Source organism: Cheilinus undulatus, linkage group 10 (genome assembly GCF_018320785.1).
Source record: "Cheilinus undulatus linkage group 10, ASM1832078v1, whole genome shotgun sequence".
Classification (NCBI taxonomy): Eukaryota; Metazoa; Chordata; class Actinopteri; order Labriformes; family Labridae; genus Cheilinus; species Cheilinus undulatus.
Window position 1 is genome coordinate 38,551,946 of NC_054874.1, and position 20,936 is coordinate 38,572,881.

The 20,936-nt window shown below is 38.3% G+C and overlaps 1 protein-coding gene across 1 annotated transcript in view; it reads left to right on the forward strand.

Moving 5' to 3' along the window:
* Positions 1-20,936, forward strand: part of slit3 (slit homolog 3 (Drosophila)) — a 436,863-nt gene that overhangs the window by 265,107 nt on the left and 150,820 nt on the right. Inside the window, exon 6 of the mRNA XM_041797351.1 lies at positions 2,360-2,431. Within this exon, the coding sequence (XP_041653285.1) occupies positions 2,360-2,431 (72 nt within the window). The remainder of the gene's footprint in view (positions 1-2,359; positions 2,432-20,936) is intronic.

Here is a 20,936-nt window from a genome sequence, read left to right on the forward strand (position 1 = left end):
TAATCTGTTAGATGCCATCTAACCATGTCAAAAAAAAATTTCCTACTTTTCTTGTTTTTGTTTTTTGCAGCACTCGTTTTTTAGTTTTGGAACTTAGTTAACAAAAATTCCCCCACTTGTTAAAGTGAATATGTGCATTCTGTTATTGGAAAACCAGAGAGATGATAAAGACAACAAAGGTGGTAACAATAGTAACAGTAAAAAATAATGGTATTGAAGACAAACCAACAATTAATAAATAGACAGATGAATAAATAACGGACAAAAAGTAATTTTAATAATATAAAAAATATATAGATGAAATAAATAGTAATAGTAATAACAGTGATACTACTACTACTACTACTATTAAGACTTAAAAGAGAGAGAGCAGAGACAAAATAAATAAATGAATAAATAGTTAATAAAAATAAATAAAATAAATAAGAAAAAATCCATCCATCCATCCATTTTCTATACCGCTTATCCCATTGGGGGTTGCAGGGGGGCTGGAGCCTATCCCAGCTGTCATTCGGTGATAGGTGGGGTACACCCTGGACTGGTTGCCAGTCAATTGCTGGGCTGACATATAGATACAGACAACCAGGCATGCACACACTCACACCTACAGCCAATTTAGAATGATCAGTTAACCTAACAAGCATGTCTTTGGTGGTGGGAGGAAGCTGGAGTACCCAGAGAGAACCCACACATGCACAGGGAGAATATGCAAACTCTGCACAGAAAGGCCCTGACCGGGAGGTGAACCAGGGGCCTTCTTGCTGTGATGCAACAGCGCTAACCCCTGTGCCACCATGCGGCCCAATAAGAAAAAATAACTAAATTGAAATAAATAAAGAAATAAAATAAATTTTAAAAAATGGAAAGGGGAAGAGAGAGAAAACAAAAAGAGAAAGAAAAAGAGAATATATTTATATTTATATATATAATTTATATATATATATATATAGAGAGAGAGAGACAGAGAGAGAGAGAGAGAGACACAGAGAGACACAGAGAGATAAAAATAACAAATAAAAAATAAACAATTTAGCAATGTTACCTGCTTTGAATTTACAATATGAGTCAAAATAATCACCATTAGATTTTTTTTAATGTTTAGCTCGAGTTAAATCTATCTATTGTAATGGTGGCTGTGAATGATTTATTACTTATGTTTAAAAATAGATGAGGAACTTTAAAAATAACTACATATTAAATTGCAGTCCCAATATTGGGGGTACAAAATCAAAATCAGATTATTTTTCCTAATCACTCAGCCCTACAAGAAATACTATGAAATGTTTTTCTCCTCCACCTGCAAGCATGCATCTGGAGAAGAAAAGAGGAGGAGAAGAGATGGAGGAAAAGATGGATTGGAGGGAGAAAAGGAAGAAAAGAGGGAGGGAGTGAAGAGGGGGAGGAGGAGAGGAAGTTCCAGGGTTGTTGGGTTCATGGATGGAGGGATGGATGGATGTATAGCGGAAGGGAAGAGGGTTTGAATACCTAAATGCTGAGCAAATTAAAGTAAAAGCAAAGGATGGATGATGGCGGGGGTACATGGTGCATTTGGGAGAACGGGAGGAGGAGGAGGAGGGAGGGAGGAAGGGTGGAAGAGTTTGGTTAAGAGAGAAAGAGGAAGAAGAACGGGAAGGAGAGGCAGAGTCGTGACTGTAGCTTGATTTACGGAGGCTTTCCTTTTAATGAAATTGTTTCAGTGACAGAGCCGGTAAAAGGCCCTTAATGGATTGGCTGGCCTAATGTAATGAAATTACTCCCTCTTTCACTACAGAGGGAGGAAAAAAAGAATAAAAGAGGACATGGGGGGAGGGGAGGAGGTGGTGGAGGAGGAGGAGGATGGGAGAGAAGAAATGCAATTAATATTTACAGAACAGACAAGCAGGGTGGGCTTTAGGAGCATTCGTCTCGTCGCTCGCTCGCTCGCTCTCTTCTACCCCGCGTCTACCTCTCTCATCCCTCTCTCTCCCGGTGGCCAGTGTGCGCTGGGCGATCAGCAGGGGAGGGAGGTGATAGGCTGACGCCAGGCAGGCCACTCCAGCGCACTGGTCTCCTCTCCGGCGCTCTCCTTTTCCTCTCCTGCTCTCCTCGGGGCCGGCCACATCAGCGCCGAGGTGAGAGACTTAACCTGGGAGAGCGTGTGTGCGTCTGGACAGGGGATCCCTAGAGTGTGTGTGAGGCTGAGGAGAGAGTTAGCGGTGGAGTCTCCCACCTGCTTCTTTAAGCCCACTATCACCTCACACTCACACACGCTCATTCACGCAACCTGTCTCCTGTTAGTCCCTCCCCCAGCTGTGCATACTGACTCTCTCCCATCTCTGTCTCTCCTCCGTGTGTGTGTTTGTGTGTGTGATCGGTGCAGGCAACTGGACAGCAACCACATCAGCTGCATCGAAGATGGAGCTTTCCGAGCGCTGCGCGATCTGGAGATTCTGTAAGTAGAGAGAAAAAAACCTCCGGTCCTCTCACTCTGCCTCCTCTCCTCCATCTCTCTCCTCCTCTTCCTTTCATCCCCTCTCCTCCTCTCTCCCCTCTTGCATGTGCACTCTGTGAAGCAGGGACCTGTCCTGCACTCTTCTTCTTCTTCTTCTGATCAGCTTTGTTTCTTGTCTCTAATGCAGTTTCTCCATCCTTTAAGCTTATATTTCTAACTTACAGTTTCCCCTCTTCTCATGCTTTCATATCAGATCTAGAAAGGACACAAACATGTTGATTTTAAGGGCCTGAGCAACAAGGTTACTGATATTACATCTTCATATAATGCATTATTTGAAAGGTCATTAATCTGGCAAAATATGAAGTATCTCACAAGAAAGGAACCACTTTCTTACAGGAGACAATTTAAAGTTAAAGGAAATTAACTGCTACTACTTTTAAATGTTGTATTCTTTATTTGGCTCATGCTAGATTGAAACTTTGCAAAAAAGAGAGCTGGAATTTTTGCCTGCAATAACTACAAATCAAGTAACTGCAGATGTAAATTAGCTTGAAGCTTACTATAGTCATCTTCATGAAATTCAACCCTTTTTTCTTCTCCTTCGTCTACTTTTTATCTCATCTTTCTCTTAGTACATATCTGCACACCAGCTTGCCTTTATTACAGGAAAAGCTTTGACTTAAAGATGCTTTTGCGGGGGAAATGTAATTTCTTTCCATTCTTCCGTGTCTGATTTATCTTCCTCGATATCCCAGTGTTGCACATCCAAGTGCTTTTGTGCGTTTCTTGTCAGGATGAAGTGCAGCATACCTGTTCATTCACCAGGAAACACATTGTCCTTGACTTACAGCACACAAACACACAGTGAGGGAAATATGCATCTACCACCTGCACTTTCTCTGCGCCATGTGTGTTCACACACATCTCCTGTGTGCTTGCATCCAGTGAGTGTGTCTGAGTGCGTGCATGTGCGAGTTTGAGCGTCCGATCTGTCCACATTTTGAGAGCTGCTCGTTTGTCACAATACTCAGAGGTGTTTCTGGCTGCTGCTTGTGTTGTGAGACGTGCTTCTAGTGATCCTCAAGTGTGTTAGTCACTTTACTAGAATTTTTATGTTGCACAAAGATAGATCCATGTGCCAAAATATTAAAAGGTTATGGTGTTATGTCTTAATTAAATGAAGAATTAAGCTGGGAAAAGTTAATAGACTTGCAAGCTTTGGGTTTAGTTCTTGGCACCAGAATTGATCATTTGACTGCAGGGTTGTTGGCAATGCATTCATGTTCTGCAGAATGGTGCTGAGAGGGGAAAAGGTTAGCGGTGCTCTTGCTGAATATGTGTATTATAGAGGAAGTAAAGAAAATTTAAATAAAGACAGGAAGACTGGAAGATGACTTACCAGCATTGTTGCACCACTAAATGCTAATTGCAAGTGGCTGAATTCCAAAGAGAGACACCCACACATACTAGCTCCTAATGATCAGAGTTGAAGCTGATATTTAAACACCTGGAAGGTGTAAACTGTGATGGGTTTTAACACAATATGGGCTTTTTGTGTCAAATAGGCCTGCCATTCTCAATTGTGAGTCACCAATACATCTTAAATAAGAAATCACGACCATACTTTCCAAAACACTTCAACCAATCAGGTTTATTAATTGAAAAATAATGCAGTTTGGACCCTATATGGAACTAAACAAATGACTGAACAGGAGTAGCATGCTTAAAAAGCACATCCTTCAAAAAAGCTTCTGACATGCATGCTTATGTTCCATTTCACTCCATTTTTTATTGTTTTAAGAGATCCGGGAAATTAACATATCATCAGAAAACAAGATTTTTTTAGCCCAAGATAAAAGGATTAAGTAGGAAAGATCTTAAAAAATGAGTTGTAATCACAGCAAAACTGAGGATAATAGAGTATATGGAGGTAAATTGGCTTAGGGCTTCCATATATCATAGAGTTTCCACCAAAACAGCTGTGCACCCCATCAGTTGGGAACCACTGGATTAGACAACCTTAAAATGAAAAGAGCTCTAATTGGCTGCTGCTCCAGCAAACTTGTGCCATTATCACATAAAGATATTGTTTCCATAAAGCAACCTTGTAGGAGACTGACCAGACAGTTATATTAAATGTTCCAGCTTTAAAAGATTAAAAATCTTAATTGTTTACTTGTGATTAATGGCACCCTTTTCATTGCATTCTAAAATTCCACTATTTTGCATGTAAAACTGTTTTTGTGTCATTTTGGATTTTCCTACTGTCTTAAATAAGGGTAATTGACTTCCTGTTTGGATACAGACCTGCTTTATAGGTAGAGAGAAGATTTTAATATGAACTTAACCCTGGAAAAAAGAACTTGCGACATTCTGAAAGGGAAACAAGTGAACAATTAAAAGTTAAATTTTAGATAACATAAAGTTCAGGTGACTTCTGACTTATCTAGAGATTTTAGACTGAAATAAGACTTTAAGGAGCGGTGGAAATGCTGTTGTGGCTTAACCAAAGTTGGTTAAAGCGAAAATAAAGCATGCGATTAATCGCGATTAAAAAAAATAGTGCACTGTTTGAAGATTGTAGTTAATCACAATTAATGCAGTTAACTTTGACAGTCCTCATTAAATGCATACAAAATATGCGGGAAGGTTGTCAAAATGTTTAACACCATGTGTTTTAAAATGTCACAATTTGTTTTTTCGATAATCTTTAATATTGGAAGTGCTGGAAACAAAAAAAAAAAAAAAAAAAAACCTGTTGATCCCCTGACATATTTTTAACAAAAAGCTCCACAAAAATCACGCTTTTCAGTATGTAATGTTACTACAGATGTACCATGACTGAATTTGTGCAATCTAGACAGTGTGCACAAGTTTTCCTGCAATGCTTGGTATTAAAAGTGCATATTGATCTAGTTTTGGGGGCTTAGGACTTTAATTTTTGTTCCCATGGTATTGAAACAGGTAGTGATGTTGTCTGACTTTCACTTTAACTCATTGAGTGCAAGCCCTTTTATAAAATGGAAAGTGGCTTGTGCCAGCGTTTTTGGCTATTTTGAGTTATCTTTCAAGACCCACAGAATATTTACTACTATGATTCTGAAAACACCAAATAGCTCAAATGAAAGAAGAAACTCTCTATTTCTTCATGGAAAAAAACTGTTTGTTTGTAGCTTGTTCCATTCTTGATTTATCTGAAGTTGAATAGAGGCTTGTTTCACCAAAAAGACCACTTTTTTATCTAGAAAGCTGAGAAAGAAGCATTTTTGTGAGAGTTTGTTAAGCAGAACAGTGATTTGAATGTCATAATTTTGCCTTCAATGACATAAAAGACATCTGAAAATTGTATTACAAATGTTATTTTATTGTAAAATAAATAACAGTGCTTCCAGTCACTGTCATGCCATTCACACTCTGGAAATGGACGGCCTTCACGGGACCCCCCTGTACACCCACATCCTCTTCTGCTTGTCGCTGTATGCATCCAGCTGGCGAGAGGCTGCCTTATTTCTCCGACGCACGGGGGGAAGGGGGCTTACGACATTCTTTAGCCTCTTTGCTGGCTGAGGCAGATCAATAAAAGCGCCGATCCTTGGATTCGCTGTCGTTAACTTCAGTGTCGGTTTCAGTGAGTAAGTGATTTCTCAGGCAAACGTTTAAAGTTTCTTCCAACGTCTAAGTTAGAATTTTAGCTTAGATTACCTTCGTAACGATCGCTCTGCTCTTTGAACCCAGGGTCTCCACCTCTGATGTTTGATCTACCGTCACTTCCGACTGTAGTGTTTGGACTACGTATCCCAGAAGACTCAAAATCACTCACAGGGAGCGTAAGAGTACCCCCTTGTGCCAGCTGCCGAAAAAACACTTTGACGTATATATACGTCAATGGCACTCAATGAGTTAAAAGCACCAATGTTTAATAATTTGAAAAATATGGAGTTTTTCCTATAGAAAAACACTATTTTGGGTGAGGAGGTGGCAGAAATCGTAATCCCATGCATAAAGAATCTCAACATGCCTTTCAAAATGTTTGACCTGACGTAAGGGAATATTTAGAGAGGCTTCACGCTACAGTCCTCTATGGTGAGGCGTTTAGGGTTCATCTGTTGCAGACCTTGGCAATGGGGCGACCTTGGCTGTGGGGGTGGGGGTGTTCTTTATTTCGTGGTGTGTTATTTTTAATTTTATCACCCTTATCATAACCTTTAGGGTTCTGATGCCTTACCCTGTGGGTTTTCCTTTGGTCTGTGGGGTCTTAAATTAAATTCATTCCCCTCAGATAAATGTAATAAAATTCTGCTTTTGTGAAAAATTACTGTAACATCTGACAGCAAGCAGAAACTATATGTCATTCTTTATATCATTCTGGTTCTGGTGTGGGCAATGTATTTCACTTCACCTCACGGCCAAGGTCGCCCCATTGTAGAGGTCTACAGCCAGATCCTCTTGAATTTTGCAGGGGAGATGTGTGCATAAATGCTTATTGTTAAGGTAGCATGTTGCAACCATCATCTTAGAGTGCAGGGGAACATGATGATATCAGCAGCAGAAAATGACCATTTTTAAGGAGATAGAGCTCCTCAAACTGTGTCTTTATTGGTGGGAGGTGCAAATGGATGCCATTCTCTAATGTATGGATAGTGATGAAATATGCATTTTTATAAAAGATGAAAAAATGGCAGACAAATTAATTTTGTTGGCTGTTTATATACCTGGCAGGGCCGCCTGAATATGATCTATGCTATTTTGTCATTATAACACTTTTTTGCTTTTTTTTTTTTTGTTGTTGTTTGAAAGGTGACAAGACATTTGAAAATGATCATATGAAAACTAACTGTCCTGAAAATGTTTCCATTCAAGATAACAGGATAAATAAGTGAAGATCTCTAGAAAACAATCAGAATGTACTAATTTTCCTGCAAAATAAAGTATAGGGATAGATGTCTGCCTAGGGCCTCAATATCAGATATTTTGTCTCTTTTTTTTTTTGTTTGTTTGTTTGTTTTTCCTGACCCACTGAAAACAGCCCCGTGACCCACTTTTGGGTCCTGACCCACCAGTTGAGAGCCACTGATCTATGTGTCAGAAACACACACACAAAAAAAAAAATCAAAAGAAGGAACTTCTGTCTTCTTCATTTAAGCCTTGTACTCATTTTTAAACACACTGCCCTCTTAGATTTGTTTCTAAATCACTAAGATTTGACAATATATGAAGTATTTTTCTCATGATCCCACAGTAAGCAGTAAAACCCAGGGTTTTTGTCATGTAAAGGCACACAGAGATTTCCGACAGTCCTTCTGTGCGTCCCCTGCTGTTGTAGGTGAGATTGTTCTTGGTGCAGTCTGGTGCTGCCTAATGTGTTCACATGAATGATTAAAGAGCGCTGAGGATACAGAGGAAAATGGTTCGATGCAATGGAAGCTAACACTATGGGCCACATTCAGTCAAAATGAAACATCCTAACAGCTTTTATGCAATCAAGTAAATATTTGAATTTGAAGGCTATGGTGGGAATGTGATGTCTTCTTGTTTTGTGTTCATATCTGCTAGGAAGAAAAGGTTATTTTACCATGTGTCATTCAGCCTGATATGATTCCCTCTTCACATTCTATTTCCTTTTAGCAAAGTTAGCTTTTTTGACTCCCCCCGCCTCATTTTTTTCTCAGCAGAAGTGATCGTGGGGCAGATAGAGGGAGGATCAACAGTGCAAGATACAACATATTAGCAATTCATAAGACTCTGACAGCTGAGTACTCTGCAGGATTTACAATTCACTGTAAATACACAGCCGTTCCCATTCACAGCAGACAGCATGACAGCACGCGGTATATTCAGCCAAAGTGACGTTTTAATAAAGGCAGGTGTGTGCGTGTTTGCATATGTGCAAAAGGGCATGAATGACAGTAAGCAGTCCTGCCGCTGGACCGATCTTCATTTCAAACATTTTAAAACACAAACACAGATGCACAGTTGTGTGTGTTTCACTCATATCTTATGCACACACACACACACACACACACACATACACACGCATGAAGACACAATCACACCCACACAGGCACAACCCCATCTGTCCGCCTCCATGGGGTTGATTTCGTGACCGCAGTACTAAATGGGGCTGATAGAGATAACAGTGATTGGAGGTCGTGTGACTGCATCATGAGGTAGGTGTTTGTGAGCACACAAGGTTGCACAAATGTTTCTTCATACGTGTGAATGTTTGTGCACGCATGTGAGCCTGCTCTGGCTCTTCTTTTGTAAGAAAGGTTTTATTTCTTACAGTACAAAAGTAAGAAAACTGTACAAATGCTTTACTGAGCAACAAGAAGGATAGTGTTGGAGGGCAGCAAAGGTAATTGCAAATAATCTTAAGCAGTTAAGGAAATAAGCCAAGATGAAATCATTAAAGTTTGAGTTCTGTATGTAGAGAGGGATACTTTGGTTAAACCCTTCCATAATGAGGTCTGTAACGCATTAATTCCATAACCTGACATTTCCAGTCTTGAGATTTGATGGTTTTCTATGTTGCTTCATATTTCGCATTAATGATTATCCTCAGGACCCCGTGTAAAGAGGCTGTTGTCCTCTAATTGGTCAGCCCAATTTGGATCTTTCCTGTGGCTCCTCTCTCAAATGACTCCAGCTCTATATTGCTCTATAATAAAGGCATAAAGCCCCAAAATAAAAAAGAGTGTTAAAATGTTTATTACAGTTTTTAAATATTTCAGTATTCTGAAATATTACAGCCATACCATCTTAAGCACATCTGATCTCTTCTGATCTTACAGCTGAACAGGCTCCAGCCTAGTTGGTACTTATATGAGTCTACCTGGGAATACCAGGTGTGTAGTCCTTCAACCTAAAGGTTATGGGTTAATTCTCCCAGCTCCTGCTGTGCCCTAAGGCAAGACACTTAACCCTAAGCCCCTCCCACTGCTGTGCAAGCAGAATGTTAATGTTTATTAGAATGTATGAATGGGGTTAGTTAAAACTGATGGCCACTCCGTTATGCATCATGTAGAGGGAGTGAGTGTGACCTATGGTGTAAAAAGTGCTTTGAGTGCCTGGGTTGAAGTTTTTGCATAAGAACACATTTTCATGTGACAGTAGGAGCTGGGGATCAAACCCCAACCTTACAGCTGAGACTGCAGACTCTACCACTGCACCACACAAGTACGAAAATATTAATCATTGTATAAATAATGATGTAAATGGATAAGATCAGTAAGTGTAAGTCTTCTCTTACATTCTCAGAGAGAGATAACATGCTGTTTGATGGAATAAAATACTGTATATCCATCCATGAACAAATACCTCATCCTATAAGGGCTCTTTTGATAGCTGCAGCCAATCCAAGATGTCTGACAAAACTTGAATCGTTGAATTGTTAGAGCTTGTATCAGCAGAAAATATCAGTTATAAACAATCAGACTATACAGGAACTTTATAAACTAACTCCCATCGTTTCCACATTTGATTCTTGGATTTGTCAGTCTGCGTATGAAATGTTTTCAAAGGTTGAAAGCAGAAGGACCTCTGAGCAGGAGCACAAGTGTCTCTGTGGATCAGATCGATGAATGAGGGATTAAAAAAGTTATTTGCCTTTTACCTTTTAGTCCCTTTCTTTCTCCCTTATTTTCTGTCCTGCAGCTGAGTGTTAATTTAATGTGTGTTTTTAGTTTCGGAGCAGGGGTGAGTCTAGGCTTTTTGGTTTGGGGGCCCAGGCTCTTACTTGTGCAGGGGAGAAGATTAAGTTTGTGTGACACAGACAATGGACATTATGCATTATTTAATCATTTTATTGTATGTAATATTTAACTTTATGATTCAAATTTCCTTTTAAAATAAATAAAAAAAAAACAAAAACGTAGTTAAAAATGTCAAGTGAATGTTGTAAATTCTAGTAGGACTAAAACATTTCTAAGTTGTAAAAATAAGTCATTAGAAAATGTTGTTAAGAGTAGAGGAGTTGTTAGTAGGTCATATAAATTGTCAATGTTTAGCTGGTTTGGTTAAATTTGGTGCTTTTTGTTTAAAGATGTAATAAATCTAAGTTTGTAGTTTAAAGTTGTTTTAAAAGTATCGATTTAGCACCGTATGGAAAAAAACTATGGCTGACAAAAGATGAAAATGAAATAAAAATGAAATTTGGTAGTTAATAGCAATGAATTGCATACTTTAATCGCATTTATACATTACACTTATTTTGCATTTAAAGCTCTTTTACTGTCTTAAACAAAGGGAAATTGATTTAATTATCGGATACAGATCTGCTTTTATAGGTAGATTGAGTGTTACAACATGAATTAATCCCAGTAAAAGGAACTTGTCATGGATTGAAAAGGACATAGAGGTCATAAGAGAACAGTTGACCATTTGGTAACATACGGTGTAGATGACTTGTCCACTGAACTGTCTGTGAATTTTTAAGTGACATGAGACATTTAAAAGCAGTGATGGTATATTTTACCTCGCTGGCTGCAGGGAGACGCTGGCATGGATTAGGGTTGGGCAATTAATCAAAAATTAGATTAAATCACAATATGGCCTGCTGCAATTTTCAAATCGCAGGTGCAAAAATTCTTTAACCTGAAATTTGTGTCAAAATACCAGTTTAAAATATTTTTTGCAGCAGAGATGTTACACATTACATATCATGCAATCATTCAAGTGCATTTTTTTAGAATAGTTTACAGAAAATCTTACCTTCTTCACTTTTGCACTTTTTTTAATGAATATGAGAATGACAAAAATGATCACTGCCTTCAAAAAAGCAATTCATATCTAATTTGCAATATGAGTAAAATTTTTTTTTTTTTTCAACTGTTCAGCCCTTGTTTGATCTAATATTGTGCTGGTTATAAAATAGAATAATTTATTGCTTGTAGTTGTTGGAAAATACATCAGATGAGGAGCTTAACAAACCATCGCACTTCAAATCACAATTGCAATATTGGGGAAAAAAAAAATTGCTATTAGATTATTTTCCCAAATCGGTCAGCCCTAGTGAGGATTAACCAAAGTGTGCTTAAAGAAATGATAAAGCGTGCAATTAAGGAAAAAATCAAACTCACTATTTGAGGATCATTGTTGATCGCGATTAATGCGCTTAATCTTGACAACCCTATAAAAAGACGGAAGGTTGGAGAGTAATGATTAAGTGTGCAATGGCCTTAACTCTTGCTGAACGCTCATGATTTATTTCACTTTTGGAAATGTGTTCATGACTTTGAAATCACTTCTAATTTAAAATATGTTACACTGTTTGACATCACTTTCAATGAACGACATGACTGATCGGCAGAACAGTGTGAGACACTGCTGGCTGTGACAAATGGATGAAAATGGGGAAAACAGACTAATATCCACTTAGATTGGAGAAATTTGGACTCAACAGAGATCTGTACTGTTTCCTAAAGACAAGGTAGACATTAGGAATTCATATGAGGTCATAAATCGAGTTTCCTGACTTAATGGTCCTGATTTCATTCACGAAGCAGAGCCTGAAGGCTCACAGCAACTGAATTAACTTTAACTTAGAAAAGTTTTGTAGTTTCTGTGTAGTTCAGCAATTCATTTACTTCTTTTCACTTTGCCAAAACCCGTATAAAGATAGGCGAATCTTTGACAAATTTTTTTTTTTTTTTTTAATCTAGTTCAATTTTAACACCAGTTAAACCTTAATTTCTTTCTAAAACATGACAAATTCACACGGTACAGCACTTAACTTTTATATTACGTTGTATAAACTGTTTTGACATCTGGTACGTTCGCTAATGCAGCGTTCACGGAAATAAGTTTAGCATTTAAATAAACAGAAGTCTGGTTAAATTATAAAGGCTACTTTATTTAATCTGTGATAAATACTGATGGGCTTGACTATTTTTTGGTCTTTGTCTATTTAAAACTAGCCGTGTTAATCAAACATTAGCTGTGAAATAAATTAGATGCCTTGTCTTCCTAGATATTATTTTACCGTATGGTTGATTGGCTCAAATTGAAGGTCTTAAGGTAAGAGTAAATGAATGACTGCTGTAGCTACTGTAATAGCCCGGCTTCATCTTGTATGTATGTATAAATGAACCGTTACAGTTCCAAACATTTCTATAAACATATTTTTTTCAGCTAAGGATCTGTACTGATCTCTGTGAACATTGTCAATATGTAGTTATAAAAAAGATGGCACTCTTTCAGCTGAAAAACAACGTTTACTGTAAACTCCCCACTGATTTCTGCCACCCTCGTCCTTTCTGGACTCACGCTGCTGTGACGTCACATGCATACCCTCTGTACTGTCAGTATAAGTCTTTAAACACACTTGAGTGTTTGTGTTTTCCTCTGCGTCTCACTCTTTTGGTATTTTATTAATAATGGATCAAACATGGGTTTTCATGTGAGTGACTGAATACGACTGTGTCTGAGACAACACTGTTGAATCTTCTGTGTCTCTCTCTACATATATAGAATGAATGAGTGCCTGTGTGGATGTTTTATGAATAATTTACCACTTACAACATTTTCATCACCATTACTGCTCACTTTTGACCTCTAATGCTGATGAACATGTCGTGACTCCCATATCTTTATGTGACTGCATGTCGGCATCAGTCTGATGTTGTTTTATCGGAGTGACTGAATGCTGGTCGGCAGACAAATGGAACCACTGTGTGTATTTGTGGGTGTGTATTTTACAGCCAGTTGTCTGTGTGAATGCTGATTTGAAGGAGCACTGCTCTGTGTGTGTGTGTGTGTGTGTGTGTGTGCTGCTAACGAATCTGCACATTAATTAATCCAGTCATTTTTAATTAGCCACTGTTTCTTGGTAGACCAGGCTTTATCTCAGCTGCTTAATATGTTTCACAGCAGAAGCATTGACGAGTCAGACGTTGAATATCGGGGCGTCTGGGCTCATTTTGAAAAATGCTAAATGGATTTGAGTTTGTTAGTTTCATTAATCTCATTATAATTGTTGTGTGGGAACATAGAGGGAGTGATGGGTTGTGTTTTTTCCCCTTAAATTAGACAACGTGTAAAATTAAGAGACATTTGAATGAATTTTAAATGATGTGTCATCAGAGGTTGAAAAACTGTCCATGTGGTGATTTGGGTGAAAGATGATATCATTCATTTTCTTAGACAAACTGATTTGATTGAGAATTAATGATATAAAATACAACACAATTTTTTTTTCTTTAATTCTACTACTACTTTTTCATGGAGAGAATTGTAAATACAGCTGATTTCATATATATATCAATTTTCTATGCAGTATATCACAGCCGGCTACTGATGAGTGTTGAAATCTAAAACATTTCAGAGTATTTTAAACTAAAGATCTTTAGAGTTAAAGTGTGTGTTATTCAGTGTTAGTCTAACCATAATAAGTTAATTAATCTACAGAAATATCAAAGACAGAGTTTCTGCTGGAAACTAAGTGAGTTTTCCCATCATGCCCTTGAGCATGGCCTTTTATTGGTTGAGGTGCGTTAACATGTGGTTAGATGTTGCCTTTTGTATAATAATCACTGTTGGGATTTCTTTGCTCCTGTTTCTGGTGGATTACTGTTGTTGTTAAAGTTAGATACAGGTGCACCATGAGTGAAGATGTCCACCGAGTTAGTCGCTTTCTTTTTCTTTTTTTTTCTGTGGCAAGGAATGGTTCATCAAAGGGCATTTTCTAGCCCTCCTTTTTTTTGCTATTGCTACTTGTTACCCTTTACATCTGGCTGTGTTTTTTTTTTTTTTTTCAACAAATTTTAAATCATTTAAAAATGTCAAAACATGTTAACTAGGGACATCCAGAATTTTATTATATGTTTAAAAATAAATTATTTAATAAAGAATGAAATTAATTTAAATACCTGCGTAGTGATTTTAGAAATATGAGGTTTTGACCCGACAGCAGCAAAATATTGAATACAAGGCGGCAATACTTAAATACTGAAATTTACACCCAAAGTGAAAGGAAGTAACACTGTTTTATTTGAAGTACACTTTAATGTGTAAAACAACTACAAAACTGTTAAAAAAAAAGGTAAAATAACTTTTGAACCAGAGAAGGGATGGGAAGGGTCAGCTGCTGGATTCATAAGCCAGATCCAACTCCCTGCATCCTGGGTGCCCAGGACCCAGTAGGTTAAACCGGACCTTGGGGGCAGCTATGTATACTGTGGAGAGGTCAGCTTGGAAGATACCTGGAGAGGTGGAGCATGGGCCTGGCCCGGCTTGGACAACAGGGCAGAGCAGTACAGGACCAAAGCACCTTACCGGCCTGTGCTTACATACCTGACCAGAGCTTATTGAGAATTCAGGGGGTCTTGAGCTAATCTCAACCGCTATTGGATAAGAGTTTGGGTTCACCCTGGACTGGTCTCCATTCAATCACAGGGAGACAAACAACCAGACATAATCACATTGACTCCTATGGGCATTTTAGAGACACCAGTCAGCCTAAAAAGCAAGTTTCGGTCTGTGGGGGGAAGCAGAGGTACCCAGAGAGAACTCATGCATGCACGGGGGGAAAACATACCTCCCCCACACAGAGTGGTCCTGTCTGACCCAGGAACTCTCTCTGCTGTGAGGCAGAAGCATTAACCACCATGCAGCCTCATCTAATTTCAGCAGTTTTGATATTCTTCATCCTCTTAAAGATGTATGAAGTGCTTTTCCATGTCACTGATTCATGGATGCTGCTCCCAAGAACAGCTTTTTGCTATTCTAACATGCTCTCTGAAGTTCAGAGTGGACTTTCTTTACAAAAAAAAAACACATTTTTTGCCTCCTGAAGAGGCTCAAGAAGAAAGCGGGATAGGAAGAATGGCATTTTTACATTCTCCATTTCCTTTGATATCCACTCTGTCCTCAGATAGTCCCTTTCTCCCTCACTTCCTCTTCTATCTCTTCCATGGCTGCCAGGATGCAAGTGGAGGATCGGTTGTTGTAAAAGCAAAGGCAGAGCTGAGCTATGATTTATTTAGATCTGAAAGAACTGCGGTTACTATCCTTGCCTTTCTTTTTTCACCAAAGAGACAAGAGAGATTTGGGGAGAGAGATGATGGGGATGGAGGGTGTTCACAAAATGGAAAAAGGAAGAAGGAGGGATTTGAAAAAAGGAGGGGAAGGAGCGTGATATTGGTGTTGTAAAAGCAGCCAGTTTCCTGGACATCATTTATTCATCTGCTGTTGGACCAGAGGAAAAGAAAGGGAGGGTGGAACAGGAGAGAGAGAGATAAGAGGGAGAGGAGAGGAAGAAGATGTGGAAATAGAGGTAAAGAAAAGGAAATGGAGAAGAAAACAGAAAAAGAAAGTGGTAAAAAGGTAGAAGGGTGATACCTGAGGTAGAAAACAGCAAATATGAGAGCAGACAGATAAGACAAAGGGACAGAAAAGTTGGACACAAAGGTGTTAAAGGCATAAGAGAGATTATCAGAGGATACCAGCACTGATGTGATGTAAGTGGTTAAGAAAAAAGGAAAGCAGTGATAGAAAATAGATTGAAAGGATCAGAGGGAGGAGAGGAGGGAGGCATTAATTATTGATGGAACAAATGTCTGACTGACTGACTCAATTTGGCTCTTTGTTGTTCCCAGACCACCACAGCTGTCAGATAGACTCAGGGCAGCGTTTCTCAAAGCGAGGGTGGAGACCCTGGCGCGGTAGTTTGTGAGTCAGTGTGAGGAGGCCTTTAGTTTTTGGGCCTGGGTGGAAAATACAGATATGGTCTAAAAGTGCAGAGATCATTTTTAATATGTTTTGTTTGATGTTTTTAAAGGCACTGCATGTCTTCATTGATGAAAAAAAGACTCCTTTTTTATTTATATTTTTGAGTTACCTCAAATATTTCCAACAGTTCTTAGCAGCTCTGACACGGGGAGTGCCAGTGAGCATGAAGGTTCACTCAGCTCTGCTTATAAAGTCAGACTAGGTACAAGCATAAAAGACACCGATCTAAAATACCCGCATATGGCGAGTGGTGGGTGCTGATTTTCAACCCTGGTAGAAAGGTGAAAAAGTATTAAGCCATTGCTACATGTTTAGAGAAATTCAAGTAAAAGGGCTGTGTCATTCCTTTTGGTCCAAAGGGTTTAAATACAACAACACTTAGAATTCACTGGGCACGTTGCCTTTCAGGGCCACTCTCCAGCTGTTCCCTGCTGCAGTGATTCTTAAATGGTGCCATGGGAATTTGAACAACCATATGTAATCACTGCAACTATACAACAACTAAGGATTCTGTAACATGTTAAAAGGGATTGTTATTTCTCATGGATATGAACGCCGTGGGCCTTAACATTTTGGCTTGATCTTAGGTGTGCCTATGGGCAAATAAAGTATGAAAACCACTAGCCTAATGGTTAGGTGTGGCCAAGCTTCTAGTGGGTGAAAACACAACTGGGTACCATGTGTTGACCTGTCAGAGGGCTAAATAAAACGACTCAGATTGTATTTTTGTGAAACATAAACCAGAAAACTTGCAGCAGCATAAAGACTTCACATCATTTCAAATCAGTGCACGTTAAAAGTAACGCGGCCAGCTTGCCCTGACTCAAGCTGATCAGCGGCCACTTCCTTTTTTTTTTTTTTTTTTTCTTGTCCCAAGCCCAACTGGCTTTTTATTTATTTTTTAATAATCTATTTATTTATTTGTTTATTTATCTTATTGGTGCAGATGTTTTTTTCACAAGCAATAATGATACAAATAAGATAAAGAGAGACATAAAACATAAAAAACATAAACACATGTATATATTTATATATATTTAAATGGAAGAGGGACATTATAGGGATACTGTAGTAAAGTCTGAATGACAATAAAAATAAAAAAATAGTAAAGATAAAATAAAAATAAATGATAAAAAATACAAAATAATATTGAGTAATGATAATAATAATTAGCACTAGTAAGAACTATAGAAACATGATATGTAAATGTACATGTCATTATGTTCATGTTATGAATAAATAAATGAATAAATAAAAAACAAATTACTAGCGACCTCATCCTTCAGTGCAGGGGTGTACATTTTCGCAGTGGAAGTGCAAAGCGCTGCAGTTTCTTGAGCGTCCACTTGAGGCTGGCTGTGCCGTTGTGAAATTACCTGAAAAGCCCCTTTTGTAACCAAACGGCTGACATCACACAGACTTCGTCCAGTATTTTCCACTGTCTCTGGTTCTGGGCTGATCTTGGACACAGTATTTTTTTAATTTTATTTTGGTGCCTCCTCCTCTCTCTAAGCAGCAGAAGCTGAGTTTGTTACAATGTTACAATGTTACAATGTTATTTAGCAGACGCTTTTCTCCAAAGCGACGTACATTTGAGAGCAAGAACAACACAAGCAATGATCTAGACAAGAAGAAACAACATCAGTAAGTGCCATCAAGTGCTTCAGGTCCAATTGGTGGCAAGTGCTGCCGTGTAGAGTTTAAGGCAGAGTACCTAAAATATACGTTGTTTATGGAGTTTTTTTTTTTTTTTTTATTTTGTTATTAGACAGCAACAATGAATCAAGGAAAATGTGGGATCACTAATCGCCATTCATTAGACTTCACAACAACTATTTACCAAGTACCAAGTGCTGGATCATTCCCAAAGAGCTGGGCAAAGAAATCCCAGAAGTAGAGCAGGACAGTGCGAGCTAACTATAGTTGGGAAACTCATTCAACCACTGGGGGCAGCAGTGGAGAATAGTCTGGCTGAGACTCAATCTACTACTGGGGACAACAGTAGAGAATTGCCTAGCTAAGTGCAAAGTGTTCTCTGAAGAGCTGGGTCTTTAGCCTTCTCTTGAAAGTAGACAGGGAGTCTGTAGATCGAATGGAGTTGGGTAATTCATTCCACCATTTAGGGACAACAGAGGAGAAGAGTCGAGCTAGTGACTTAGGAGCATGATGTGCTGGAAGTACCAGGCGCCTTTCGCTGGCTGAGCGTAGTGGGCGAGAAGGGGTGTAGACCTGGCTTGGAGCTTGGACTACAGTGAAACTCCGCCCCGGCAGTTTTCACTTTAGCAATCAATAGAGGGAGCCACACGCGTCAACTGCCTCACCTATTGTTGCAGAGAGAGTGAAACTAACACGTTCAGCCTAAGCAAAACTGCCAACAACCTACTTCCAACTGAAACAACCAAAAGCAGATTCCTCTTACCAAGTAGCTAAGTTTGTAGTTTGAAAAGCGTTTGTAGTTTGAAAAGCATGAACTCCACCAGACAAAGTTCTGCTGGTACATGAGATGGAAGCATTCCTTACAGTTAATACTAAAGAGAGTGAATTATTGTTCATTTATATTTAATATCAGTATTCTAGTGCTGAAGAGTTGGTAGAAAAGCTGTACATTTTCCCTTAACTGCTTGATGTGACTCCTAGACCAGGGCTCATGTTTAAGGCAATTTAAAATAACAATACAGTCAAAATCAGCCTTATCTCTGATGATCTTGATTGCTTTTGTGTGTCATACAGAGACATCAGTGTTAGTTTCAGTGTGCTTCATAACCAAAACTCCTCTCAGGACCTGATATGAAGTTTTCTGTCAATATTAATAAACAAACATCTTGACGAATTTTAAAAAAGGTTAAATTAGTCTCTCCATCTGATGGTTGAACTGAATATAAATGCTGGCTTCTTCAATGCATCAGTTAAATAGCTGTATCAGATATTGTCTCTTATAAAGGCCCAGTTTAAGCCTGCATATAAACCCATTTAAAACTGATTTCATTATTTGGTTTTGAGTCCAGCTTGACCTCTACTGCAGGTCATCTCTTCTCCCTCCTTAATATCCGTCCTGTGATTTTCCACCAACCTGTAATGAAGATAAACTGTGCGGCTGCCACTTTGAAAAATTAAAGAAGGAAATTAGCATGCTCTGATGATTTTAGGTAAGCTTCCAACGCCCCAAGATTGGAGGAGGAGGAGGGACTGGGACTGGCGAAGGGCCAGTCGATCTCTGAAAGTAACTTTTTTGGCTTGTCCATGAGGCCTTCTGGGCTGGTGTACTTACAAAATATTACCTACATGACCAAAATCACATTTTTGACTAACAGGATGAAGCCTGTCTGTTTCCTTTATGTCTGCAGTCTGATTGGAAATGAAAAACAAGTTTAGTTTTGTTGAGCTGAAAAGAAACAGACAACAGGCATTCTTGATGCAATAAAATAATTAAATGATGATAAAATGTTTGCAAAAGGTTAAGAGGTGCAGCGTGTACTCTGTAACTCAGGCCAAGGCCAAACTCTGTTACATTTAATAATAGTGGAGTTAAATGTTAAAAGTCAAGAATCATAAGCCTCAGAAAAACTGGGACATTACCCAGGGGTGGCATGGGCTGTCTTCTCAAAATCTGATTGGCCACCCAGACAAACCTTTAGCTATGAATGGATTTCTATGTATCCAAGAACAAGACTTCTGTGTGTCAATGAACCTTGAAACTCATTTCTCTTCTTATTACTGGATAAAGTGATTTGAGGAGATAAATCTTGTTTTTCCAATCTTAGATTTGCATAATATTGTATTGTTCCCCTCATTTTAAATGATTTTCTGATGTAAAAGTTTGCGTATAACCATTCTGCTACATGTGTTTGATACATTAATGTGAAATGTTAAAGGAGCTGTGACCTTTAGACTGCAGTAGCCTTTTTAAAAAGGTTTCTTTTTCTGTGTTTAAATGTGAATGTGTTGTTTCTTCTGAATGTTTGTTATTGTTCTGAATGGCATTTATGCAGGACTGAGAGGTGGAGCAGTGGTTAGCACCAGGTTCCTGGTTCAAATCCTTAGTGGTGTTTGCATTTTCATCCTGTGCATGTGTGGATTCTCTCAGGTGACCCAACTTCTTCCTATAGATCAAAGTCATGCTTGTGGTATAGTAGTGACCCTAAATTGCCCGTAGCTGTGAGTGTGACTGTGTATCTCAATCAGGGGCAGACACATAACTAACTTTACCCTTTCTGCCGTTTCATCCTGTCATCTGACTCTTAAAAATTTTAAGGAGTTTACACTCTCATTAAAAGTGTTAAATTTAAAGTCTCATGTTAAGGTGGCACGAAAGCTTTAAAAATATCATGTATATAGATGTTAAATATTTGTGTGAACTATATCGTCTTTTACATTTTCATTTTACAAACATCGATAACAACACATTTTGTGTCACTGTTGTTTGACCATTTTCAAATAAAATACTTTACACTTAAATTAACAAATAACATATTTGGCCATTCTTTGAATGGTTGTGGTTGGTAAAGCATGACCAAAAAAAGATAACAGATTCAAAATGGAACCGAATTATTAAGAAAATTATTTGTCTTCTTTTTTTTTTTTTCAAGTAAACTGTGTTTTAATTTTTATAAATAAATCTTAAACTTTATATTTTTATTTAGTACATATATTTTATATTATACTGTGCACAACTTTATAACTTATACGCTTTTATTCACATTTGTATAAATTTATAGAAAAAAAGTTTTCAATTTAGTATCACATAGCTCAGATGTCATTTGGTTACCTGATGCCCATT